The sequence below is a fragment of the Jaculus jaculus genome, chromosome 20 (assembly GCF_020740685.1).
Source record: "Jaculus jaculus isolate mJacJac1 chromosome 20, mJacJac1.mat.Y.cur, whole genome shotgun sequence".
In the NCBI taxonomy this organism is placed as follows: Eukaryota; Metazoa; Chordata; class Mammalia; order Rodentia; family Dipodidae; genus Jaculus; species Jaculus jaculus.
In genome coordinates this window covers 26505234-26532960 of record NC_059121.1, presented here as the reverse complement: position 1 = coordinate 26532960, position 27727 = coordinate 26505234, and the positions used below count along the sequence as shown (strand labels likewise).

At 44.7% G+C, this 27727-nt stretch overlaps 1 protein-coding gene across 1 annotated transcript in view; it reads right to left on the bottom strand.

The window, feature by feature from the left end:
• Positions 1–334: 334 nt before the first annotated feature.
• The window catches only part of Emb (embigin), a 54522-nt gene continuing 27129 nt past the window's right edge, over positions 335–27727 (bottom strand). The window contains exons 3-9 of the mRNA XM_045139050.1: positions 18977–19163; positions 18664–18752; positions 8161–8288; positions 4055–4334; positions 3142–3175; positions 1577–1631; positions 335–929 (exon numbers count right to left, since the gene is read on the bottom strand). Coding sequence (XP_044994985.1) covers positions 912–929; positions 1577–1631; positions 3142–3175; positions 4055–4334; positions 8161–8288; positions 18664–18752; positions 18977–19163 — 791 coding nt within the window. The 3' untranslated portion in view covers positions 335–911. The remainder of the gene's footprint in view (positions 930–1576; positions 1632–3141; positions 3176–4054; positions 4335–8160; positions 8289–18663; positions 18753–18976; positions 19164–27727) is intronic.

Genomic DNA, 27727 nt, shown 5'->3' with positions numbered 1-27727 from the left:
CCTGGAATTCAGTCACAGTCATCATTGTGAAGGGCTAAAAAAATGCCTATTCATATAATTAACTAGCTGCGGGGAACAAGTCTAATCAATCAAGTCAATGTACTGAGAAACTCTGAAGCATGAAGGTATCCAGGTAGCAAAGTTGCACAATGAATACACGGATCTGCATCCTTGAGCAATACCAAGGGGACCCAAAGAAGTCCAACCCCCCTGGAAAACAGTAGTGACAACAACTTAAAGAAACAAGCACTTGGGCTTGGAGCGAGGAAGCAGTAGTGATGAGTGGAATAAAGGTAGAATCGAGACGGAGGGTTTGATTTGGTACCAACAACACTTTGCGGCAAGCATATGGTTTTATTCCCTTGCCAAACACTTATGGACTAAAAGTGTGTCTTCCTGTAGGCATTGTTGAGTATCCATCATTATCAGGAGCACAATCCACCTCAGTGAAAACACATTTTCATCATCACAGGATACACTTTGAGTGACAATCATTACAACTGTTGCTACAGATAATCACATCAAGCAGGGTGGGAAGGTGGGGGCTTGTTAAGACAAATGGCAAAAGACTTCTCTTTAGTAAATTCTTTGGTTGTAGAGAGGTCTTTAGTGATATTTGTTCTAAGAATTATTAACTAGTTTTGCTGGTGCCTCTTCTGTGTGTCCCAGTCTTCTAGACCAGGAAGAAATTTATTATCCTAGGTTAGTTTACCTTGCCTTAAATGTAAAACAATTACAAAATGAAAAGACATCTTTGGATATGTGATGGCATATACTATTTACAAGCTGGGGTCTGTGTTGCATAAATTTTCTTCTTTTAAGAAAATAAACCTCAGATGCTCTTACAAGGAAAGACAAGACTGAAGTACGAATTCTTTGTACATCTTCCCATGACTCTTGATCTTTTCCGTTCATTGCTCCACAGATTCCTGAATGAAATAAAGCATCATGAAACACCGTCATTTTCCTCGTCATTCTAGAATACCTAACAGATAATTGCTAGTAAGTGGCTGTGTCATCAACTGACACAGCAAGCAGCTCTAGCAATAACAAATGTAGAAAATGTTGAATCAGTAAAGAAAATTAACTACTAGGAACTTATTCATAACACCAGATTTATCACAATATACGAGAAGAAAACGTGAAGAATCTGCAACTACAAGGAGATAAAAAGGTGGCAACTACATGAAAATATTTGAAATAAACTAGCTTAAGGTATTATAATAGATGGTACATACAGACCATGAAATAAAGCTGAGCATGGCGATGTAGGCTGTAATCCCATCATCCCGTCACACTGAGGCAGAAAGATCACCATGTTGTGATTACACTCACACACACATCTACATGTAATCCATCACATTAATCATGATGCAGGAAGGAATGTTTTTTTTTTTAAGTTGCCATCAATTGTTTTTGTAAAAATCCATAGTTTCTCACAACATAGGATAAGCAGGTATTTTCAAGCACAGTTAGTTAACAGACGATTTTATGAATTAGGGAAAAAAAATTAATGATTAGTAAAACCCATGTAACTTTTACCTTTCGTTTAGATTATCATTTGGAAGTAACTTACATTTTTTCTGAGCCTGGGGGCATTGTTTTCTATGCCATTGCTGTCATCTGACTTCCTGCGTCAAAAACAGAAAGGAATATTTCTGTTTACAGTGCATAAAATTAACTCGCTATGCCATTTCTATTGAAAGTCGTGTAAAATACCAACACATACCTAATCCATTCTTCCTAACAGTGTTTGACTCATAATGCTGACTTTATTTTTATGCTGCGGCTTAGAGAGGACCTGCTGCTACAGATAACTGTTCCACGCAGAAGTGTTTTTCCCAGAGCATGAGTGGAAGCATCGGCGTATATTCCTAAGTCTGGTGTTGCTCCGAAACGTGCAGGAAAACAGCCTGTCACCAAGGATCAGGAGTCCTGTCCGCTGGGTGCTCAGAAGGAGCTCAGTTGGATGACAGCCACTCAGATGCCGTGACAAGATGTGATGCCTTGTTATCTGTTCCAGCCATGTCTTCCCTGACGGAATGAAGCTTCCCCAAAAACTACAGGCTAAAATAAACCCTTTCCTCCCGTTTTCTATTTTTTTTTTTTTTTTTTTTTTTTACTTTCTCAGAGAAAGAGGCAGAGAGCAAGAGAGAGAGGCAGAGAGAATGGGTGCACAAGGACCTTCACCCAGCTGTGCATGAACCCCAGATGTGTGCACCCCCTTGTGTACATGTGTGACCCTGCGCACTTGCGGCCTTGTGCGTTGGGCTACGTGGGACCTGGAGATTTGAACGTGAGTTCTTAGGCTTCGCAAGCAAGCGCCTTAAGTGCCAAGCCATCTCTTCAGCCCCAATTTCCTGCTTTTGATCAGGGTTTTGTCCCAGAAATGAGAAGGAAACTACCGCACGCCCATCTCACAGGTTCCCCTCTGCCTCCTCACACGGGTCTCATGCCCTTGGTTCCCAGCCTGGGGCACTGTGCCTAGGATTTTCATCCCCATCTTGGCCACCTCTACCCTCTGGCTTTGAAGAACAGAAATACCCACTTTCCCAAATCAAGCATGTGCCACTCTAATGAAAGTTATGGCAGAACACACGACAAAATTTATATCCCCCTCAAAGTAATTCTGATACAGTTCTTCTGCTCTGGTTTCTCTTCAGACTCTATAAATCTTTCACCTTTTACTCATACAGCTCTTGTCCAGTGATGTCCAATGTGACAGTGAATCAGATGTGTTCAGAAGATACAGACACCCACAGGACCAGGAAGGTCTAAGAACCGAGCTTTTAAGGAGCCACCTCAGTGGTCAAAAATATAGCCACGGTAGAGAATCGCTTACTATGCATCACACCCTCTTGAGCATTTATATGAGTGAATTGCCACTGACCAAGAAGGCATATGTGGGCAGTACCATGATGAGCTCACTTGGTAAGGGAGGAAAAGGCAGAAGCACATGGAGGTGAGTCATTAACGGACAGAGGGACAGACTCTAGGGGTCACATTTCATTACTAAAGGCTGTGGACAGGTAACAGCATGCACACTGTATATGTCATTTTATTTGTTTCTTACTGCAAAATGTTCATTTAATTATGCATCTGTACTTATTCATCAAGTAAGCAATGTATAAAAATACTTACAACTGTTCAATTTGTTCAAATTCTTTCCCATCATCTGTTCAACAAAAGAAGGACCAGTAAGTATTATTTTTGTGGCGCGTACACATTCCATTCAACCGACCCCCGACTAAATCATGCACTAGAACGCTTGGCCTGTGTGGGATGAAGAGGAGGCCGCCTGTGGGAGCTGTGCCTCCTTCATGCCTTCCTGGTCAGCAATCGGCACGCCACAATTTCTAGTGAACAATACTTCAGCTCCTTGGTACTTGCAAAGACTATGATGACTGTCTCTTCAAGTGTTAAAAATTTGTACCAAAATCAGGAAAAAGTACAGGATACATGACAAAATTATTGAAGGGACTCTCTGAATCTCATCCCCACAGCCCATCATCAGACACACATTACAGAAAGAAGAAACTCAGCGGGCTGTGGAGATTGCTCAGTGGGCAGAGTGCTCGCTATGCAATCACGATGATCTAAGTTGGGACCCTCAATACCCACGTAAGGTGCTGGGCATAGTGGCACCTGCATACCGTGCATGAACCTGTAATTCTAGCGCTCGGGACGTAGAGACAGGGATGTTCTGGGGCTCACTGGCAGGCTAGTTGAACCTGTGAGCTGTAGGGACCACGCCCTGTCTCAAAGTATAAAGTGATGTGCATCTGGAAGTCTGCTCCCTTGTCGATTTCTTCCCTCCGCATGTGCGTGTGCTCCCGTGCACGCACACCCACACGCATGTGCCCACACACACATGAATACTCAGGAACATGCACATACACCCACCATGCACGCATGCAAAAGAAAAGAAGTTTTAATAAAAATAAATAGTATGGCAAAGTCTTCTGTGAGAATTCCAGAGGGTTTCACAGTGTGCATGCCAAGTCTCACACACACACGAAAGCGGTGATATTGTGTATAGCAGAGAGACTCCTACCTGGGTCCTTCTTGCTCCTCTGCGTGTACACTTCACAAAGCAGAATAATGGCCACTAAGAGAACCACTTCGGCAATGATCGCCAGGAACGGTTTGAGGGGCACCAAGAAGCTCAGCACGACAAGTTCAATGTGTTCCTTGCTGTCACCCAGCTGGAATACCGCCTGGCACCAGTAGGATCCCCCGTCCTCCTCCAGAAGATTCTTTATCTTGAGCTTGGTCTCATTAGCATAGGCTCCACTGACGTCATACTTATCACTCATGTGGGCATCAATAGGAACCTAATGCAAGGAGACATTAGTTGCATGGACCTCCAAGATCTGACCTGAGCAAAGCTACAAGACGCAGCCTAGGACACGACTTCTTGGGAAAAGGCAGGTATAATCAATTTGCTAGCGGGCAGATCAAACAGACCTTGCGTCTCGTTGAGTTTGGTATTCCAGGAGGGACACAAAGTCAGACACGTCTGACCACCAGGAAGGATGTGCAGGCCCCTGGCTGGCAATATCAGACGAGAATTAAAAGCTGAACATTTTTTGCCACCTGGGTTTCATGTTCTACTTCATACTTGGCTAGCGCTGCTCAAACACAGGCTTACGGTCAACGAGCTCCACCTGACGATGGGAGGCCACCACAGCGGGCCCAAGGGGAGCCCTTCTGAGATGATGTGGAGGGAAGGGCCGAGCCGTCCCCCTATGGCTGATCTCTAGACTGCTCTAGACCCTCATCCTTCCTCTCATGCCCTTCTCTCTCTCTCTCTCTGTCTCCTTCCCTCCCTCCCCCTCTCCTTCTCTTCCTCTGTCTTAATCTCCTTCCCTCTCCCCAGGCTCACAGGAGCCATACTAAGCTATACGGAAACTGTTATACCATTTAAATCTATTTAAATTAAATTTTATTCTTAGGCCATCTGCTACCTCTCCTAATCTATCACTCAGCTGCCCTGTTCCATACATGACAATATGCATGTGAATATTCCCGGAGGTTTCCTGAGGAAAAACTGTCTGTGAGTTTATTATCTTCCAGAAGAAAAAAAAAAAGAAAAATTAGTGACCTGACGCCATGGGCAGGCAAGGCCTGGGATGCTTATGATAAATGCCAATGTCGGAGTGATGGGCTGACAGATGAAAGGGGCTGCGCTTTAAGTGAGTGCAGGGCTGCTTCCGATGCAGAGAGCGGCAAGACCTAGTGCTGGTCCTGCCCCCTCCCTGAGCCCCCCGCCCTCCCTACGAAGACCTGCGCTTAGGGCTGGAGGAAAAAGACCGTGCTTGGACTTGAGGCCCATTCCACTGGAGCGCCTTCCTGCCAGGGGCTGAAGACCTGATGAAAAGCCTGTGGCTTGTGTGTATGTGAGGGGCGGAGAGGGCAGGTATCACAGCCCTGTAAGGGAAAACGACCACTGTTGTCTGACTAAATGGACATATGATGCCCACGGAACCGCCATCTACTTACTTAAGCTAATGCTACTCTCACATCAGAACAGAAGAACAACTAGTTAGAAGAAGGGGCTCAGTGGCAAAGGGACTGGGGGTGAGAACAAGGGAGGGTGGTGAGTGTGGACTGTAACCATGGTATATTCTTTACACTTATGGAAGTTGTCAATGAAAATGTTGTTTTTTTTTAAATTATTTATTTATTTATTTGAAAGCGACAGACACAGAGAGAAAGAAAGACACAGAGAAAGAGGGAGAGAGAGAGAATGGGCGCTCCAGGGCTTCCAGCCTCTGCAAACGAACTCCAGACGCGTGCGCCCCCTTGTGCATCTGGCTAACGTGGGACCTGAGGAACCGAGCCTCGAACCGGGGTCCTTAGGCTTGACAGGCAAGCGCTTAACCGCTAATCCATCTCTCCAGCCCGAAAATGTTTTTTAAAGGCAGTGATTCACATAGCAGAATGAGAGCATCACAAAGCTATGTAAACTAATATTCTAAAACTTTAATTTGAAGTAGGCTACTGTTGGTTAAATTAGCCCCTCATTCATGAGGAATTCAGGCAGCGTATTCCAAACAGCACGGTGGACACTTGTTTTTATAAATCTGTCTTGTGCAAATATTTTCAGATGCCTTCGTTAGTCACAAATAAGGTAACAAGCAGAAGTGGTCGTGACTTACCAATGCATACATGATCTGGAGCTATTTTCTTTTCTTCTTTCTTTTTTTTTAAGATTATTTATTTAATTATTTATTTATTGGAGAGAAAGAGAAAGAAAGAATGGGTGTGCCAGGGCCTCTAGCCACCGCAAACAAACTCCAGATACATGTGCCACCATGTACATCTGGCTTATGTGGAACCTGGGGAATCGAACCTGAGTCCTTAGGTTTCACAGGCATGTGCCTTAACCACTAGACCATCTCTTCAGCTCTGAAATAATAAAGCATTTTAAGATATCGGGCAGGCTACTTCTCAAGTTCTTTCTCTACTACCTTTGAACAGTCTACAATACCGCCATCTTTATTTCATCGTGCGTGTGTGGTGAGATTTGGTCCACGTGTCCCTTCTAGAATTACAGTTTTTCTTTCAGTGTACTTTAATGTCAGTGCTCATTAGCACCAGGGCCACAGAAGGGTGTCCTTAAAGGAACAGGCCCTAAAATTTCCTAGCCATTCCAGGCTAGTTTGGTGAAGAAAGGAGCCAGGGATAATGTATATAGATATAGATACTTCTGTTGTTCATATCAGCTCTCTGAGGCCATTGCTGTCAGATAAGAAAGAACTGAATGTGGCATGGACGTCCTGAGATGCCCAAGAAGACCAATGACAATTACTGATGGAAACTAAGAGCAAAGGTCACGTCAACAAATTTCCATTACATTTTTTAAATGGTGTTATTACATTACGTTCTGTCACGGACATTTTACTAGAAAAGAAGGCTGGTTGTACCAGGTGAGATGGCACACTCCTTGAGTCCCCACACTCCGGAGGCAGAGGCAGTAGAATCATTTTATGTTTGAAGCCAGTTTGGGGCTACAGAGCGAGTTCCAGATCTGCCTGGGCTAGAGTGAGACCCTGCCTCAAAATAAACAATAATCAAATAAATAGGCTGTTTTTGTTGTTGTTGTTGTTTTGGTTTTCTGAGATAGGGTCTCACTCTGGCCCATACTGACCTGGAATTCACTATGGAGTCTCAGGGTGGCCTTGAACTCACACGGCGATCCTCCTACCTCTGCCTCCCGAGTGCTGGGATTAAAGGCGTGCGCCACCACGCCTGGCTAGGCTGGTTTTTAATTGGTGTTTTCTAGTTACTTTCATGAAATGACAAGAAATGTGGTTTCTGTGATGGCAGTATTTCTAAACTGGTCAAGTAAAAATGTGGATTTTTTAAAAACAAAACCAAACAAAAACCAGGTTCTTGTTATGCACCCCAGGCTGATGTCAAGCTCTCTTTGTACAGCTAGCTTTAAATGGGTAACATGGAATCAAAGATGGGTCCTTAGGTTGTGAAGGCAAGCACCTTAACCACTGAGCAGTCTCTCCAGCGTCTTCCCCTTTCTTCCTTAAGTCACTGTCTTGCTATATAAGCCCGGCTGGCTTAGTTCTCACTGTGCAGCTCAGGAACCCCTTGAACTCATGGAAATTCCTAACACATATTGCCAAGTGCTAGGATCCCACACTCAGACAAAAAAGGAATTGTAACTTCCTTTCAAAGAATTTAAACAGGGCTGGAGCCATGACTTAACAGTTAAGGCACTTTCCTGTGAAGCCTAAGGACCCAGGTTCAATTCCCCAGTGTCCATGTAAAGCCAGATGCACAGGTCACACATGCATCTGGAGTTCATTTGCAGTGGCTGGAGGCCCTGCACATCCATTCTCTCTCTCATTCTCTCTATCTGCCTCTTTCTCTTCTCTCTCTCTTTCAAATAAATGAACAAAAAATAAAATTTAATTTTTTTAAATTTCAAACAAATTGCTAACCCTAACATAACATTGAGAGCATAGGATATAACGTGTTGAAGAACACAATGGAAAATTCACTTATCACTGTACTTTATGAATACACATAAACCTGTAAGATAAAAGGAGTATAAGCCTCCCTTGGAACTGCCGGTTATAATCTTATTTGTGAACTAAAAGGAGATTTGGTTTTCTCCATGTCAGAGACATACGATCTTACCGGCATACTTCCGTTACTGGCATACCAGGTCCAATTCACAGGGGCGCATTCGTGACACTCACACTTCAGGACAGTGGAATCTCCCACGTAAGTGATCAATGGTTTGTTTTTTCCATGAACTTTTGGTACTAGGAAAAGTTTAAAGAAATGTATGTTACTAAAACTGGTTAAGCAAAAAAAAAGAAAAGTACTAAATTTGAGAACATTTTCCCCTTCAGTTTCTCACGGATGCATGCCCTTCCCTGGTTGATCGAGTAAGTAGACATCACATAGATCCTACATAGCTGTCGTCAGTGTGAAGTGGGAGAGAGGTATTCTAGGAGGGAGCCCGGCAACCTCGACAGGTTTGCAAAAAATGCCCGTGTGTGGATGAGCAGCTCCTGTGCCCAGGCTTCTCTGGCATGTTACCAGAGAGCGGTCATTTTTCCTCAAAGTTCTGCAATCTGACATTCAGTAAGAAGGCAAAACTTGAAGGCTGGAAAATCTTTGATAGTGATTTATGAGAAGCCAGTAGAGCTGGTGGGCCGATGTCTCCAGAAGGTGTGCACATGACAGAAAGTCACAAAGTAACGGAATGAATGGGGGCTGGGGAGATGGCTTAGCGGACCAAAGGACCCAGGCTCGATTCCCCAGCACCCACATAAAGCCAGATGCACAAAATGGCACATGCAATTGTAGTTCATTTGCAGTGGCTAGAGGCCCTGGCATGCCCATTTTCTCCCTGCCTCTCTATCTCTCTATCTGCCTCTTTCTCTCGAGTAAATAAGTTAATATAATATTTAAAACAAGAAGCAATGGCAAACAGAGAAAAAGAGGGCTGGAGACATGGCTCAGTGGTAGAGTCCTTGTTAGCATGCTTGGGGCTCTAGAATATGGTCATTATAACCATCCAGAGAAAAAAGAAAAGAGGCTCAAAACTGTAAGTTTGTCTGTCGCGAAGAGCAGATAAAAATTACAATGTCTAAATCTGTCCATTTTTTGACCAATTTTAATAGATAATTTAAAGCTTTTCACTTATCATTCTGTGGATCACATTTATATGAGAGGAACCATGAAGAGAATGAATGAAATATATATCAGTTGCTACAGAAATGTTTCTAGATTAAATATATTTTCCAAGGGCTCCTGGGTTCCTGCTATGCCCTCAGGTAACAACATTTGCGGGATGTACGAATTGAGAAGATTGAAAAAATGGGGAAATGATTCATCATCACTGGAAAAGAAATTCAATTTTCATAACCACCAGACAAGAATCAAAAACAGGTTGTTTCTCTATAGGTTGTGCCCTTAGGTGATGGATGATGCAACACTAGGGAGGCAAGCCTTGTTTTATTCCTTACAAGTTAAAATGGGCCAAATTCACTAGATCTGACACAGCAGAATGTACCACACGGCCCGGCCCGTCACCGTGGGACTGCTGATCTGCGACTCTGCCATTAATGAAGTGATGCGAGGAGAAGGGAAACGACGCGCTTCAGTAATCCCGACAGAGCCGCCTCCAGTCCACGGTCCTCACACTTTTCGTCACCAAGGAAACGCGCTACGATGAAACTGGATGGTCTACAGTTTGACTTCCACCGCGGGTGTGAACTCTCACAGGGCTTGTAGGCACCCCACTAGCTATTTAATAACACCACTGAGGGGTCTCTAAGACGCCACCAGTGGGGCAGGCTGGAGGTGGGGCAGGCTGGAGGTGGGGCAGGCTGGAGGTGGGGCAGGCTGGAGGTGGGGCAGGCTGGAGGTGGGTAATGCAACCAGCTCCCGTGCTGAGACTCTCAGCCAACAAGCACGGGTGGGCTGACGTCTCCAGGTTAGATTCTCCAGGTCCCACGTTAGCCAGATGCACATTGTGGCGCACGCATCTGGAGTTCATTTGCAGCGGCCAGAGGCCCTGGCGCACCCATTCTCTCTCTCTCTCCCTTCCCTTCTGTCCCTCTGTATGTAATAAATAAAGTGTACAACAAGAAAAATCTCAGTTTTCTAGATCTAGGTAGTATACGAGGGAGAAAGTACATGTGAAATGATAATTTGATTCGTGATTATGAAATCTAAAAAGGAAAAGGAAATTACAGGCCAGAGAAATGGCTTATCCATTAAGGAGCTTGCCTGCAAAGCCCAAGGTCCCAGGTTTGATTCCCCAGTACCCACGTAAAGCCACATGCACAAAGTGGCGCATACATCTGGAGTTCATCTGCAGTGACTTGAGGCCCTGGTGGGCCCATCTGTGCACGCTCTCTCTATCTCCTCCCCTCCATCCTTCCTGGCAAATAAATAATAGTTTCAAAAGGAAATTGCCCTTTACACAATATACTGGCTTTAATGAGAAAAGGCAGAGCGAAACAGATCATATTTTTGATACAATTATGAGCTAAATTTTTTAATAAATTTCAGCCCAAATGTACTCTTTTCATACATATGTGTACGTTAGGGTTTGTGAGGTGTGTTATGTGTGATATGTGTGTGTGTGTGTGCATACAAGCACACACATATTCACAGATGTACCCATGATAATTTTGTGTTCCCAGTCATGTACTTCCTTAAGATGGGCTCTCTCAACCTACATCCCCCCTTGTTGATCACCTTGGGCTGGGGGGTAACAAATATACCCCACATGGCCACACCATGCCTGATTGTCTAGAACTGGGGAACTGGAAGCACCAAAACTCAGGCCCACGTTCACTGTTTTCTTTCCTGGTTTAGATGAGGTCAGGCATGGTGGCACATGCCTTTAATGCCAGCACTAGGGAGGCAGAGGTAGGAGGATTAACGTGAGTTCGAGGCCACCCTTTAGCTCATCCCCAACAACATATCTCCTCCAACAAGGCCCTACCTCCCAAACTGCCCTCAGCTCAGAATCAAGGAAACATTCCAAACACTGGAGTTTATGGGGTATACCTAATTCAAACCACCACATGTACAAAGTTCCAAACAGAGTGTGGGTTGTGAAGGAACAGTCTGTTCTGATTTGAAGAACAAGTAACCAGATGTCCTTTTGCTCAAGTTTTCCAAAGATCCAGACAGCAAGGCTCATGGTCCTGGCTCGCCAGTAATCATGTGCTCTGATCCTCTTTTCTGGGTCTATTTCTCTATCTCTGGTTTTGTTGTAGGAATGACAGGACCAGTCTTGGCCTAAGTTGCTCATGGACATCATAACAAACTGCTCTGTAACCATACGTCTTTTCAAAATATACAACAGCTGGTGGGACACTCTTATATAAGTGAAGTATGAAAACACAGAAACATCTGAAGGTCTCTGTTTTGTTTCAGGGACAGGGGTTCAGCCCTACTTTAAAAGATGTGTCAACTGGGCTGGAGAGATGGCTTAGCGGTTAAGTGCTTGCCTGTGAAGGACCCTGGTTCGAGGCTCGATTCCCCAGGACCCACGTTAGCCAGATGCACAAGGGGTGCATGAATCTGGAGTTTGTTTGCAGTGGCTGGAAGCCCTGGCGCACGCATTCTCTCTCTCTCTCTCTCGCTCTGTCACTCTCAAATAAATAAAAATAAACAAAAATAATGCTTGAAACAAAAGATGTATTGACTAAAGATCTGCAGATTTATCCGAGGTGAGAGTTTGGCTAAAATAAAGATTTTTCTGGAGTCACCAGGTTCCTTCCAAACCTCCAGTGGCACCGAGGCACAGTTCCTGAGGCTGTAGATGTGGATCAGTACCTTCTCAAGCCATGTTCAGCTCACTTTAGGATAAACACAGCTCTGAAGGGCAGCTGTGTGCAGGCATGTGTATGTGTTCTCATATACGTACCCATGAGCACATGAACATGACTAAACATACGCGTGAGAGCCAATGATCAACGCAGGGTGTCCTCCTCAACTGGCCCCACCTTCGTTTTTGACATGGGGTCTCTCGCTGAACATAGAGGTCACAGACTCAGCTATTCAGTAAACCCCAGGGGTTCCCTGTGTGCCTCCCCAGCTCTGTGTGAACAGGCCACCATGCCTTCACCTCACACGGGTGTTGGGGCCCAAACTCAGGTCTGCATGGCAAGCACTTTACCCGGTGACCCATCTCCCTGGGTCTCCATCTCCCACTGCTGGGAAGATTATGAAACCTGTCGTGTGAAGCTCAAGTCAGAGCAGAGCTACAGTTTCTGTCTGTCCCAGTTTGTTTATCTTTTGGTTACCCTGTTTCTCAAACTCAGCATGCTTCTTCCTCAAGATGGGGGTCATACTTTAGCAAGAAAATATGTGTTGAAACATGATCAAAATATTGGCCCACCTCCACCAGCTACAGCAGTTATATGATCACTGGAACCAACACGTGATCCAAGGCGCTCATAAGAAGAAAGGGTTCACACGACAGCTTTGTAGTGGCGGAGGAAGCCAGCTCACTCCATCGCCATCCGCAGCAGAGAGGGAGAACAGGGAGAGTGAACTGGCTCTAAACACCCAGTGAGCCGGACTAATCCAGGGTGCCACTGGTGCAAATAACATACCTCCTCCAGCAAGACTCCACCTTCCCAAGGTTCCACCAGCTGGAGACTAAGTGGGAAACTTAATCACAGACGCCTGAGGTTACAGGGGACATTTTTATATTCAAACCATCACACAAGCTAAGAATCAAAACAATGGTCAAAGGCAATGCTTGAGTTGAGTGAATCAGAAGACACCCTATGATTAAGGTGCTATCTATGAGGCAACTGCTTGAGACAGATCACTGTCAGTTAGAAAGGGTTTTCCAAGAAAAGTCTTGGGTGAGTGTGCTATGCTGTCAAGGCGCTGAGTGTTGGGGTGAGGCCGCCGTCTGTGGACTAGTGGCCACGTCTGAGGACCAGAGCGGAGAAACCGAAACGGAGGCTGTTTGCGGTTCCTCTCTTCTCTTTCCTTGCCTGTCGCCCAGGCAGTCTGCAGCTTGGCTAAGGCAAGGATTTGCTTCTGAAGCCGCCCTGCTCACATGCGTACGAGGCGCCACGTTGTCATTGCTCAGTCCTTGCTCTGGCATGGGTGACTCATCATCCCAGCACGGGGATTAAGCAATAAAACATCCTGCGTTCAGGGAAGACTGTAAAGCTGTCCTGGGGATCCCAGCTGCTGCGGGGCCCCTACCCATGTCTGGACAGTTGTCTGACTTGCCTTGTTAATGTTTTGAAATTTTGGAGAAGGTAGGACCCAGGAGGGACTTGTAGTTGGAATAAGCCAGGTTTCTGGATGATGAGATGGCTGACTCGGGCAAGACTCTAGCAGGAAGAGCTACAGTGAAAGTAACTGCTTCCTGGCGTTGCAAGGCTGAAGATCTGCATGTGTGTTGTCGCAGCTGAGAATAACTGGCCCCAGTGTCACGCTGGGTTCAAGGACACTTGGGTACAAACATTAGGCAAGCAGTTCTCCCGTATAGGCAAGTACAGCTAATGGACATGCACACTGGCATTTAGGACTGAAGTGCTAGCTCACACCATTATGCCATGTTTCTGTAAGTCTACAAAATCTTGGCTACATCTTAACAGGTGACTAAGCCATGCATTTCAAGTCTTGAAACACTCTGTATGAGCAAAATCTCACCATGAATTCAATGTCTTGATTTTTTATGTTTTAATGTTTTTATTATTATTATTATTATTATTATTATCATCAAAGTGTTTCATAGAGATCCATCCTGTGTTGGTACCCTCTTGTCCCTCATCCCTACCCTTATTCTGCTGGGGATGCCCCTCACCGGGGGGGGGGGGGGGAGGGGGCTGCAGGTGTTCACCATGGGGTTGTAGTCTATGCATTACAGGAACAGTAGTCAGTTATTTGGGGACAGGAAGGCAATATCTTGATTTTTACCAATTAATTTTTGCATACTCTCTACGGAGCTTCCAATACTGCTGACTGCTATGATACTTTTCAGCAACTTGTTCATTATATTTGACCCCCTATGAGGATCATCTATCTGCCGTCTTCCTTGGATGGGATGTGATCACATGTTAACAACCCCAAGTCTCCAGAATGCACTTTTGCGGCATACACAATACATTTTTTTGGAGGGGAGTCAGAACATCATATTAATCAGGAACACTGGATGTTTCCACCCTTGTAGTAGTAAATCATCTACTTCCCATAAGAGAGAAGCAGCCAGCTGTGGTGGCGCACGTCTTTAATCCCTACACTCAGGAGGCAATAGGAGGAACCGTGTGAGTTCAAAGCCAGCCTAAGACGACATAGTGAATTCCGAGTCAGCCTGGGCTACAGTGAGATGCTACCTCAAAATAACACCAAAAATAAAAAAATAGAATCAAAACCCAGAACATAAATAACTCAATAAAAGACAGATGCAGAGACATGTATGACAAACAATTCCAAGGGTTAAGGCTCATGAGCTGTGGTTTGACTTGTGGATTTACAGCTGGACAAGGTGGGGGGAAGAAAATTAGAGTCTAAACTCTGTTGAAAGTGAGGGATGGAACAGGGTTTTCATCTACATTCAATTACAGTGCTACGAAGAAAAGATCGTTCTTCCTAAGAAAAACCCATAAGCAAACCATAGAGGATGTTTATAATTTTTATTACTTTTATTATTTTTATTATTATATATAATTATATAAACCTTACAGACCAATAGAATACTAAACTGTGATGTGAACAGTTGCCCAAATACCTTTCAAAGCTACTCAAATGAAATTATCCCTCTAGGCCATATTCAGTTTAGATGAATTACGGGAATTATGGTTTTTACCAAGAAAGCTGTGTGAGGACCCAACTTATTAATATTATAAATACTGCCAGGCTGTAGCATACACTTAAAAGTTACATTAACATTAAGTGGGCATTAAAAACAAATGAGCTGAACTGAAGTGCTTCAAGCAAGTTTAAAGAGTAAGAGTTCACTTCCTTGCATTCCTGAGAAATTTGACTTAAACCTGGTGTGGGAGGTGCCTATGATCCTAGGATTTAGGGGGCAGAAGCAGGAGGATAAGACATTCAAAATCTTCCTTGCAATGCAGCAAATTTGCGACAGCGTGGGCTACAATGAGACCTTGCTGAAAAAAAAAAAAATTAAACTTAAAAACAAACGAAACAAAACTTGGGCTGAGGCTGGATCTCTTGATGGCAACCAACATCAGCTTGGTAACCTCAAAGCAGTTAGGGAACCAGGAGGTATTCCCTAACAATCACTGACGTGAAGTTGTTTGATATGTTGAAAAAAGAAACATTTCTGATAGACTTTACAGACAAAATCTTCCATATAATGATTAAAGTAACTTCGCAAAGCTAAAAAGAAAGAAGTGAATCACCGAGTGAACACTTAAAACTGAGTAAGCATGGCTGGTAGATTACTTCCAGAGAACAATGCCAGTGACATGAGTGGAAGTGAAGAAAACAGAATGTTTAAAGTTGTATTTCCTAGGAGCATGCAACGTCTAAGACGTAATGAACATTTCCTATGGACCTAGAGAACTTCTTTCTAGATTTAAAGAACACTGATCAAAACATGCTTTGGGGGATTTTGTGTACCTGGGGAAATTTGTTGTTCTTTGTTTTATGAACTATTAGTTTTTGTTAGCATAAAAAGCAATAGATTTTATTGTGGCATTTTCATACATATATACCATTATTATTTGTTTTTCCCCGGCTGCCTTTTCCCCAGTGTCTATGTCTTTTTCTCCCCTTTCCTCCGCCCATGCTGCCTTCCCCCCATCAGAGCTCTTCAGAAGGCACAGTCTGACATCCCTGCATGATAGGGGCCCCAAAGGAATTACGAACAGAAGGAACACACGTCAACATAATACAGGCTGCACATGACAAGCCAACAGTCACCAAAATGCTCACTGGTTAAGACGGAAGGCATCTGCAAGAATGATTCAAGGCAGCTACTCTTTCCCGCTTACCCCACCTCCAGTTTGAAGTCGTGGCTCGAGGAACAACAGAAGAGAGTTGTGTCCAAAGGGGTACAAGTAGGAAAGGAAGATGCCAAACTACCCCTATTTGCTGACAACGTGAATCTTTCTTTAAAAGACCTTTAAAAACGTCACAAGAAAATTCTTAGATCCGATTGGCTAAGTAGCAGGACAGACAAATCAATAAGCAAAAATCTGTAATTTTTCTATAAACTACTGGCAAACACACTAAGAAAGAAATTAGTAAAACAATTTCATTCATAGTAGCTCAAAAAAGAAAAAAAAAGCCTGCAAATAAACACAACCAAGGCAAAGGAACTATACAATGAAAACCTGAAGGTACTGAAAAAAGAAATGACAGATCCTAAAAGATGGAAAGGCCTCCCATGCTCACGGGCGGGCAGAACTAATATTGTGAAAAATGGCCATAATACCAAAAGCAATCTACAGACTCAACATAACCCACATCAGATTTCCAGCGTCATTCTTTACAGAACTAGGAAAAAAAAAAAAATCCTAAACTATATATGTGGAAGTGCCTGTTCTTGCTGATTAGAAGGAAAAAAGGAAAAACAAGAAAGACAAAGTAGGGGAAAGAAGAGGCGAGGAATGAGTGAACAAGGGAAGAGGAGTGAGTGAATAAGGAAGGAGAAGAGAAGAGGAATGAGTGAATAAAGAGAAAGAAACAGAAAAGCATCTGGCTGTCTCTGCTCTTCCACGAAGTTAAGTGACGCATGATGAAAGTTGTCCAAGGCTGACGCCCATTCCTCAGTTAGAAAGAACGAAGTGTGTCACGGACGGGCACGGGATTTATGGTGTTTGGTTTTGTTTTACCCTAGTTGGAGCAATGACAGAAGCACAGGAAGGCAGTGCGGGCGAGAGCAGAGGGAACACAGTGAGCCATCCGAAAGCGCACCGTGAGCTGCTCCGCCAGGGACGACGCCTTGGGGACAGTGGCACCCATCTCTCACGGGGGGCAGCTAGTCAGCCTCCGCGACTTTTAGGAAAGATGGAGAACAACTTTCACAGCATCCTGAGTTCACTTGCAGGGTCTTGAGGCCCTGGCACACATTCTCCCTCCCTCCCTCCCTCCCTCCCTCCCTGTCTCTCTCCCTCTCTCTCTCTCTCTCTCTCTCTCTCTCTCTCTCTCTCTCATTGCTTATAAATAAATAAAATATATTTTATATTTATGAAAGTCAGAAAGATTAAAACTTTTACATTTGCAAAGTAAAAAAAAAAAGTTTTAGTAAGGTAAGAATTGTATATTATAAAATTTAAATTGTGATAAATTTGTTTGGGCTTAAATGTGAAATGTTTTAAAAACCCAGAGCATAGGCTGGAGAGATGGCTCAGAGGTTAAGGCACTTCCCTGCAAAGCCAAAGGACCCAGGTTTGATTCCCCAGAACCCACGTAAGCCAGATGCACAAGGTAGCGCATGCATATGGAGTTCGTTTCCAGTGGCTGGAGGCCCTGGCCTGCCCATTCTCTTTCTCTCACTCTCTCTCTGTCTCTGCCTCTTTATGTCAAATAAATAAATAAATAAAAATAAAATATTAACGTGCTTGCCTGGAGTTCATTTATAATGGCAGGAAGCCATTGCCCACCCCCTTTCTGTCTGCCCAAATAAGTAAATATTTTTTCAAAGCCCACAGCAAGGCTGGAGGGATGGCTTAGCGGATGAGGCATTTGCCTGCAAGCCAAATGACCCAGGTTCAATTCTCTAGGGCCCAAGTAAGCCAGATGCACAAGGTGGCACATTCATCTGGAGCTCATTTGCAGTGGCTGGAGGCCCTGGTGTACCCATTCTCTCTCTCTCTCCCCCCCATCCCTCCCTCTCTCCCTCCCTCTTTCTCTGCCAAATAAATAAATAAAAATTAAATATTTTTTTAAAGCCCAGAGCAGCCGACAGTAACAGGTGCTCAATTCTCACATGTGACTAGCTCACCCTAGCGGATTTCCCAGCCAGCAAAGTCCACTCGCTTTGAGAAGCATCTTCTCAGCTGAGCCTGCCCTCATCACGTGCTCTGTGTTTCACATGCACAGACACCACACACCACTGTGTCCACCGCCTTTAATCTTCAGCGAAGATACCTGCTGAGTCTAGTTGGCGCACGTTCAGTCATAGAGCAGGTGCTGGGCTGTGCTGGCTGGCATGGGTCAGAACACAGACAATGCTGTCACCTTATGGAGAGTGACAGTCATGACTGTTTGTGACAATGTCCTCCGTTGATGGTAAGAAACACAGGCCACACGTTCTACATGCATAACATACAGTTCCCTATGTCCCAGGTCTTGGGGCCACCATTGATGTAGAGTCTCAAATGACAGTCTCATAGCCTGGGAGCAGAGAAACTCAGATTCTAGGACTGTCCTAAGAGATATACATCTAGAGGCCTAAAGAAAGTAAATAAATTTAAGAGACTGTTATAATTTATAAAAACCTAGGCGGGTGGCCTTTTGAACTAAAATCTGTATTTTCGATTGAGAGGGAAGCAGGAAGGGAGAGGTTGAGTAGAGAAGAAGAGACCCTCTTCAAAGCGACCTCTTGGGAGTCAATGGAAAATATAGGCTTTTTCCATCAGCTGCATTATGCTTATTATTACCGTAATCATTTAAACCCTAAGGGACTTAGAGATTTAAGAACATAATGCTGAAGTTATTAACACTGACCTTTGATATGAAACGTCCCCCTTAGCTGCATTTCCTCGTCAAAGAAACAAGAATAGCTCCCCATTTGCATGTGGGTAATGACGGCGAACCTAAAGATAATTCAAATTATTAATACAGGCCTATTTCTCAGAAACACTTAATGAAAGCAAAGACTTGCCATTAATCAGAAGTCTAAAAGTAGAAATAACTCTGTCGACATGCAGATCAGAATATTAGCATAATACGGACGTGCCCGCTGGGGGGGTGGTAATCAGTGACAACAGTGGAACCAAGTGTGGCTAGCGAGACGGAGAGCACAGGACTGCATACATACGTGTACTGGGCGTGCAGGGTGCTTCCTGTTGCATTGATGGCATGTTTATTCTCGAGTGGCTCACCATCTTTTGTCCATGTCACATTCACTGTATTCAGATCCCCAGAGGTTGTAAACAGGCATGTGAGTTCCACATAGGAAGGCCTTTCCAAGGTGATATTTTTTTCTACTGGTTCACTGGAATGTTCTATTAACCAATAAGAAAAAAAAAAAGATGTTGTTTAAATTATATTTGTGGGCGAATTATATATATATTTTCACATTTAAACCCTTTTATAATACACGTAAGACTTTTTAAATTTCCAGTTCTCTCTTGCTAGACTCTTAATATCCCATGCATTTGTTTGAAGGAGAATTCCTCTGAAACAGACCTGGCTGTTTCTTATGTTCTCCTTCACAGACACAGTTGAAGAGAGGCCTTCAAACATTAATACAATCACAGAAGCCTAAGGCGATCATATTTATCTCCTTAAAAATCTCAGAGCTAAATGGGTCGCAGGGGAGAGCCACCGAAGGACGAATTGGACATACTCAGAGAGCAGGCAGGGAAGCTTCCAGGGAGGCCCTGCACACCCGGGCCGGGCAGGCTGTGGACGGAAGGGCTCTCGACTCTATCCATGAAGCACACGGCCGCTTTATGGGAAGAAAGGGTTAAGTTCAGGTTTACGGTTTGGATGGGAGGCTTCATCATGGTGGAGGAAGTATGAGAAACAGCCTACATCTCCACGCTCTGAACGCACAGTGGGCAAGACTAACCCCAGCGTCCAGCAAGGCCCCAGCGCGCAAAGGCTCCACCAGCTGGGGACCACGCAGGACGCTTAGTCACAAACCCCTGCGGCTGCGGGGGACAGTCTCCAATCAAACTGCCGCACGTATCTTGGTATTTGTTGCAAGAGTGCTGCTTTATGTGTAATGTAGGTAGGACGGACAGGTCATATTCTGCCACTACCCACTTCCTAAGGATCGGCAGGGGCATGGAAAAGACACAGGTCAAGACAGAATTGACAGAGCTGCCTAGCGTTGTGCACTGCAACGGAATTTGAACTGACAGTGGATTCACGGAGTGTTCCATAGTGTCGGTCTGAAGAAGCCCTCGGAATAGCTCACGCGGTGAAGGCTTGCTCCCCAGTGGAACCCGTCGTTCAGAAGGGACGGGATCACGAGAAATGGATCAACTGCCGATGGATCCACACGTTGACATTATTTTGAAGTGATGGAAATGAAAGGTTAGGCGTACAGGAGGGAGCAGATCACAGGGGCCATGCTGTGTTGGCGGAACTTATGTTCTTGACCACTTCCAATCCCTGTTTGTTTCCTGGCCTCCATATGCTGAGCAATTCTGCCCACTAAACTCTTCCCTTTCACCATGATACTCCGCTTGACTCACACTATGCCGCAAACACGTCCTTATTCCTTTCAGTTATTTCTCCAAGGCAGGTGTGTCCAACCTCGGGATAGTTAATGAGAGAATCAAATTTGCTCCCCGTTAGCTAGGCCTAAGTTTCAGTTTCCCGGAGAGGCAGGCGAGACTTCTGGGAAAAACCACTAACAAGCTGGTGGGCTCTGGGGGCTGAGTCAGTTCTTAGAGACACGTCCAAACATGCCCAGACATGTCCCTTCGCACCTTCGGCCCCAACCAATCAGAGATGTACAACTGTAACTGCTGCTTGCCTAGCCAATCATTTTAAAAGATTACCTAACCTGCTTGGAATTCCCCGAGTTGTGCTTAAAAGGGGCCTGCATACTCCTCTCAGGGTCACCATATTACATTATGAACAGTTGACCCTGCATGCTGGCTGATTCTACAGAATAAACACTCTTTGTTTTCCCATCCTATTTGAGTCTGGGGTCTTCCTTCAGTGATTCTCGGACCCTTACAGTTAACAGGCATTTGTGTATAGCTGTACAAAGAAAAATGATTGCTCGGGAGAACAACCATGAAGTGCTTAACTGGGGACTTCAAAACAGCTAGGGGATTTTGAAAGTTCACAAAGAAATCAGTCAATGACCTTGATCCGGCCACCGTGGATTGTCAACTAGAGTCCTCTTTGGAAGCCACACTTTGACTGAAGAACTGAGCTTGAATGACCTTGGCTATCTAGATACCCATCCGTCCTTTTGGGCAGATGGTCCACTGCAAGTCAATAGCTGATGTCATCTTGGCCTTTCAAAGACCGCTTACTGTCCACTTCTGTATCTGGCCTAGCATCCTGCTGATCACTGGATAATTCTCTTAGATGCAGAGCTAACCTTGACAGATCGCTGGTCCCTGTCAGCCACTCAACTGAGATTACAATAACATGCCAATTATACCAATGAGCCTGCCCCGCTCTGCTACAGAACCCACCTACCTGCTGGTACCACCACAGTAAATGGGAATCCATAAACTCATGACTATCTTCTGCTCTTTGACTACAGAAGTTTGCAATACCTCTTCCATAGTGGAAAAGGGCGCTCAGGATAACTTGCATCCATACGCAGGGCACCACAGTTACTCGTGTCTTTAGAAAGAACTTTCTTTATTTCCTTTAAAGCCAGAATTGTGGGCTGAAGAGATTGCTTAGTGGTTAAGGTGATTGCCTGTAAAGCCAAAGGACCCAGGCTCGGCTCCCAGGGCCCATGTAAGTCAGATGCATGGGGGAGGGGTGTTGGCGGGAGCATGCATTTGGAGTTCATTTTCAGTGGCTGGAGTCCTGGTGGCCCCATTTACTCTCTCTCTCTCTCTCTCTTTCTCTCTCTACCTGCTTATTTCTGTATCTCTCTCTCTCTCTAAAATAAATAAATAAAAATAAATCTTTAAAGCCAGAATTGTTATTTTGCACTAATGGTATATATGCACTGACACATGAACCCTGTGCCTGATAAATTGTGCAATGATGTACAAATCATTTTTGATTTTATAAAAGATAATGTAGGGACCAGGGAGGTGACTCAGTGGGCAAAATGCATACTGTACAAGTATGAGAACCCAAGTTGGCTACTTAGTGTAGCCAAATCAGTGAGCTCGGGGTTCCGCGAGACTCCACCTCAAAAAATAAAGTGGACAGGGTAGGAAGACAGCTTAGTGGTGAGAGATGCTTGCACTGCAAGCCTCCCCACTGGACTTGGGATTCACAGCCCCGGCGGAAGAAATCCAGTAACAGAGGGATCATGTGCATTTACGATCCCGACAAGTGTCTAAAACAATAGAAGGTGGATCCAGGAGACTCCTGATGCTAGCTAGCAAGGCCTGCTAGACTGGCCTTCCCCACTGCTGACCTGGTGCATGCATGCTGTCTCAAGAGTCCTCCTGCAGCCAACTGACCAGCCAATGAGAGAACCTGTCACAAACAAAGGTGTACAAAGTTCCTGAGAAATGATACCTAGTGTTATCTTGGGGCCGCACGCGCGCGCGCGCGCGCGCGCGCGCGCACACACACACACACACACACACACACACACACACACACGGTCACCATGTTAGGAAAAGTATCTTCTCTGAGGGAAAGCACTGAGTTCCATAAAAAAATTTCCTAACTCTGCATTTTTAGGGAGTGCAGTACCAAGGGTAGAGAAATATCTTATAGCTCTTAATTACATTCCAAGCCTTACAAAATGCTTCCCTAAGCAATGACGAGGTGCGAAGTTTGCAAAGAGGAAAGTGCACGCAGCTAGCATGAAATGCCCTGTGAGCACGCTGCCGTGTACCCGCAAAACTGACAGACTAGATTTTACGCTGAAGAAGAAACAGCACTGACAAGAGAGGCCACAGGTATGGAAATGCATGAATAGAAGCTAAATCATACAAGGGTGTGGGGGGGATCAGTAAGTAAAATTGAAGAAATCTTCAAGTTTGCTCATCTGTGAGGAGCGCCACATCCACAATTCCAGTGGTGCTGAGCCTTAACAACAGGGGTCTCCAGGATCTTCCTTTCCCGCTTGGTCTTGGGCCTCTCCAGATGACCGCGCTTGCAGCCCAACAACATCTACATTTGTGGGAGCGTAGAGACTGCTCAGTGCTACACTCTCTTCGGAAATGTTCTCTTATCCCAGCACTTGGGCTTCAGGCAGCAGGATCAAAATTTCAAGGTCGTGCTGGAGACGTGGCTTAGCAGTTGAGGCACCTGCCTGAGAAGCCTAAGGACTCAGCTTCGACCCCCCAGAACCCAAGCAAGCCAGATGCACAAGGTGGTACACGTGTCTGGAGGGTGACTGCAGTGGGCTCTCTCTTTCTCCCTGTCTCTCTCAAATAAATTAATTAATTAAATAATTTTCTTAAATGCTCAAGGTCTAAATAGTAAGATTATATCTCAATAATAATAATTAAATGAATGAATGTACAGTTCTCAAGCTGATATAGTAATATTTATATCTGCCTAAACTCTTCTAGTTTCATAATTACATCATTAAAAGTCCTAATGTGGACCTTTTGGTAACCTGTAATCTTAAGATTTTGCATCCTACTGGGCCCATTTAGACCCTCATAGCAAACCATATCATTGGAAACAAACATGTATTCTGTTCTCTTGATTTAAATATGGGGGAAAAAATCAATTAAATTCTCTACATACAATGATGCTTTCAAATATGCTTCAAAAGATCAGTGAATTGGGCTGGAGAGATGGCTTAGCGGTTAAACGCTTGCCTGTGAAGCCTAAGGACCCCGGTTTGAGGCTCGATTCCCCAGGACCCACGTTAGCCAGATGCACAAGGGGGCGCATGCATCTGGAGTTCGTCTGCAGTGGCTGGAAGCCCTGGCGCGCCCATTCTCTCTGTCTCTGTCTCTCTCTCTCTCTCTCTGTCTGCCTCTTTCTCTGTCGCTCTCAAATAAGTAAATAAAAATAAACCAAAAAAAATTTTAAAAGGTCAGTGAATTGAGACATTCCCTCCATGGAGGAGGACTGAGGCTCCAAAGCCATGAACCCCTGCTCTCCCGTGAAGGGGGCAGCAAGCTGCGAGACAGCTCCGTGGATGCCCCCTGGGTGGGGGGTGGGGGCGGGGGGCTGTCGAGTGGCTGCTGCGGATCAGCCCAGTCAACTCACACGTCCACCACGCCAGACTTCCTCCACTTCAGTTGGTACCAGATAGTAAGCGTGTAAGGTTTTCACCTCTACTTCCTTTAACTGATTTAAGTATCACTTGAAATAAAAAGTACAGATATAGCCTCCTAAACGTATTTCATTTTTTTTTCAGGAATGAAACATTTGATTTGAAAAATAATAGTGGGCAGTAACCCAAGAATCAAAGTCCCCGCCCATCAAAACGTTATTTATCTCAGTTCCAGCGTCCTGTTAAAATCAAACAGTAGGGCTGGGGTGATGGCTTAGCGGTTAAGGTGCATACCTGCGAAGCCTAAGGACCCAGGTTCAATTCTCCAGCTCCCATGTAAGCCAGATGCACAAGGTGACGCATGCGTCTGGAGTTTGTTCACAGTGGCTAGATGTTCCCATTCTCTCTCTCTCTCTTTCTCTCTCTCTCTCCCTCTCTCTCTCCCTCTCTCTCTGTCTCTAATAAATAAATAAATAGTAAAAAGAAATATTTTAAACAATTTATTAACATTTTATTTATTTATTTATTTGACAGAGAAAGAGGGAGAGAGAGAGCGAGAGAATGGGCACACTCGGGCCTCTAGCCACTGCAAATGAACTCCAGATTTAAATAAAAAATTAATAAAACAGTAAAGTTCATGATAACTTGGTGTGCAAGAATGTTGTCATGAAAACTATTATGTACAATAAACATATGCCAATAAAAACTCAACAAAGGCACAAAAAAATAAAATAAGGTTTGTAACTAGTACCGAGTCCAAAATTACAGCAATGGGCACTTACCGCTCATTCGGATAGTCACAATCTGAACACCCTTCTCTCCATGTTAGTGTGGAAGAAGGCAAAGACCAGCCTTTGGAATACAGAAGCCTGGAACCCAGGATTCCTTCTGTGACTGGCCACTCCGCTAATCGCATCCTTTACCCAGACCTTTAAAGTGAGGCGGGCGTTAAGGACCCAGGCAGAACTGAGAAACTAATCACCGAGACGCTGGCAGGACCCAGCAGAGGGGTGCACTATGTCTACCTAACCGCGCTTCCTACACTCACGTGCCTTTCATGCACACACCGCGAGCTACTTGCCTAAACACCTACCATGCCCCTCCTCGAGGCACTGATGGCAGAATCTGAGCGCCAACGACACCACAGGACCCATCCTACTTCAGTGCTCCTTGCTGCCTGGCTTCCTTAGGTCCTAAGCATTTCTGGAAGGTTCTGAAATCTTTTATCAGTTCTGCTAGCCAAAAGCCACTCAGTGAATTATGTCCTGGCATGCTGGTTCTAGACGGTTTTGGTGCCTGAGACTGGACATGGACCAGGCACACTGGGCAAGGTTTACAAGGGAGAAGCTGGGGAGACGGTGCAGCCCCTGAAGACATTAAACACTTGCTTGCAAAGCCTGCAAGGCCAGGGTTCCGTTTCCCAGCACCCATGTAAAGCCAGATGCCCAAAGTGGTGCATGCATCTGGAGTTTGTTTGCAGTGCCAAGAGGCCCTGGTATGCCTACCTACCCACCAACACACACACACACACACACACACACACAGAGAGAGAGAGAGAAAGAAAAAAAAAAGGGCTTTTCATCAAAAGAGTTAAACAGATCGTAGGACACGCCAAATCAAGAGGAAAGCCCATAATCACGCCGTGGACTGAAGCCAAGGCCCGCTGCGTTGGTAATGAACTTTTCCAAGCTACAGGCGCTCAGGCGTCCATCGCGGCAAGTTAGTCCTGGACCACTGACTTATGTCTCATGCTGCAACTTCTGAAAGGCACAAATGCAGCTAGCCACGCCTCCTCCTCCTCCCAGAGATGCTGAAGGCCTAGAAATGCGCACCTAAGTCCATGTCCCCATGTCCCCTTCCCAGTGAGAGCTCATATACTGCAACCGCTAACTGATTTCCCAGCTACTTCTGCTCAGACAGCTCTGTGCACGGACTCCCCTGCACCTGACGGAGCCCGGGATAATCAAGTTAATTAACTTGTTCACTGATTCAAGCCCAGTCTCTCCTCACTGGAAAGTAAACCGCAATACTGGAGAAACACACCAGGACGTTTATCCACTTGCTTTGCCACTGAAAACCATGCTCCTGATATATATTTATATTTTACTGTGCTTATTTTAATAATGCAAGTAGTCCCTAGAAGATAGTGTTTGAAATACTGAATGATTAGTATAGACAGGTAAGGCACCTTGCCTGTCGATTCAGGCTTATCAGGACTGCCTTGAGAAGCAAGCAAGAAATCTACAGAGGAAGGATTTGAGAGGGTACTCAGACAATGTGTAAGAAGTTCTTGATTCAAATAATTTCTCCGTTCAGGTGATTTGTTTCAGCCAAAACAAATTTGTTCAGTACTACGATGTCCTATACAGATAGGACCAAGAGGTAGATTAAAACTCATTCTTGGGGCTAGAGAGATGGCTCCGTGGTTAAAGGCACTTGCTAACAAAGCCTGGTGGCCTGTGTTTAATTCCCCACTACCCGTGTAAAGTCACATGCACAAAGGGAGGCATTCATGGTCTCATCTGGAGTTTACTTGCAATGTTGAAAGGTCCTCATGTGCCCACTCTCTCCCTCCCTCCCTCTTTCCTTCTCTTTCTCCCTTTCAAATAAACAAATATTTTTTTTAATAAAAGAAATTTTAAAATATCATTCTTTTTTGGATTTTCAAGGCAGAGTCTCGCTCTAGCCCAGGCTGACCTGGAATTCACTATGTAGTCTCAGGCTGGCCTTGAACTCACAGTGACCCTCCTACCTCTGCCTCCCCAGTACTGGGGTAAAAAGTATGCACCATCACACCACACAAAATAACAGTAATAATAATAATAATAATTCTTGAAAGCAGAGAGAATAACTATTCAAACATAGATAAATACAATTAAGATGAGCTGCAGTAGATTTCCTAAATCAAATGAGATCAAAACCACAAGTGGCAATATAATCCAACACTGTGAAAATAATAATCTCCCCCAAATTAATCCACATACTCAATGAATTGGTGAAAATCCAAGACATACCTTTTATGAGGTTTTTTTTTTAAGCACATCCTAATTAGCCAGGTGTGGTGACGCACACCTTTAATCCCAATATTCAGGGGAGGTAGAGGTTGGAGGACAGCTGCCATTTCGAGGCCAACCTGAGGCTACATAGTGAATTCCAAGTCAGCCTGGACTACAGTGGGGCCCTATGTTGAAAAAATATAGGAACACACACACACACACACACACACACACACACACACACACACACAGTACTTTAGGTGGTACTTTTAAAATTTTGTTTATTTTTATTTACTTGTTTGAGAGTGACAGAGAAAGAGGCAGAGAGAGAGAGAGAGAGAGAGAATGGGTATGCCAAGGCCTCCAGCCACTGCAAATGAGCTCCAGATGCATGTGACCCCTTGTGCATCTGGCTAACGTGGGTCCTAGGGAATGGAGCCTCGAACCGGGGTCCTTAGGCTTCACAGGCAAGCCCTCAACCGCTAAGCCATCTCTCCAGCCCTAGATGGTACTTTCAAAAGAAAAGTGGTGAAAGAGTAGAGAAAAGCCCACATGAACATTTCGAATGTGGGCAGTACCTAAACACTGTAGGGGAAAGGAAAACTTTACTCACTTAAGGTTACTCAGATACTAACATCTGTACAAAATGACAATGAAGTTAGTTAAGCATAAAACTACATTTAAGATCGGTTAAAAATGAATGATAATAAGATGAAAATAACAGAAC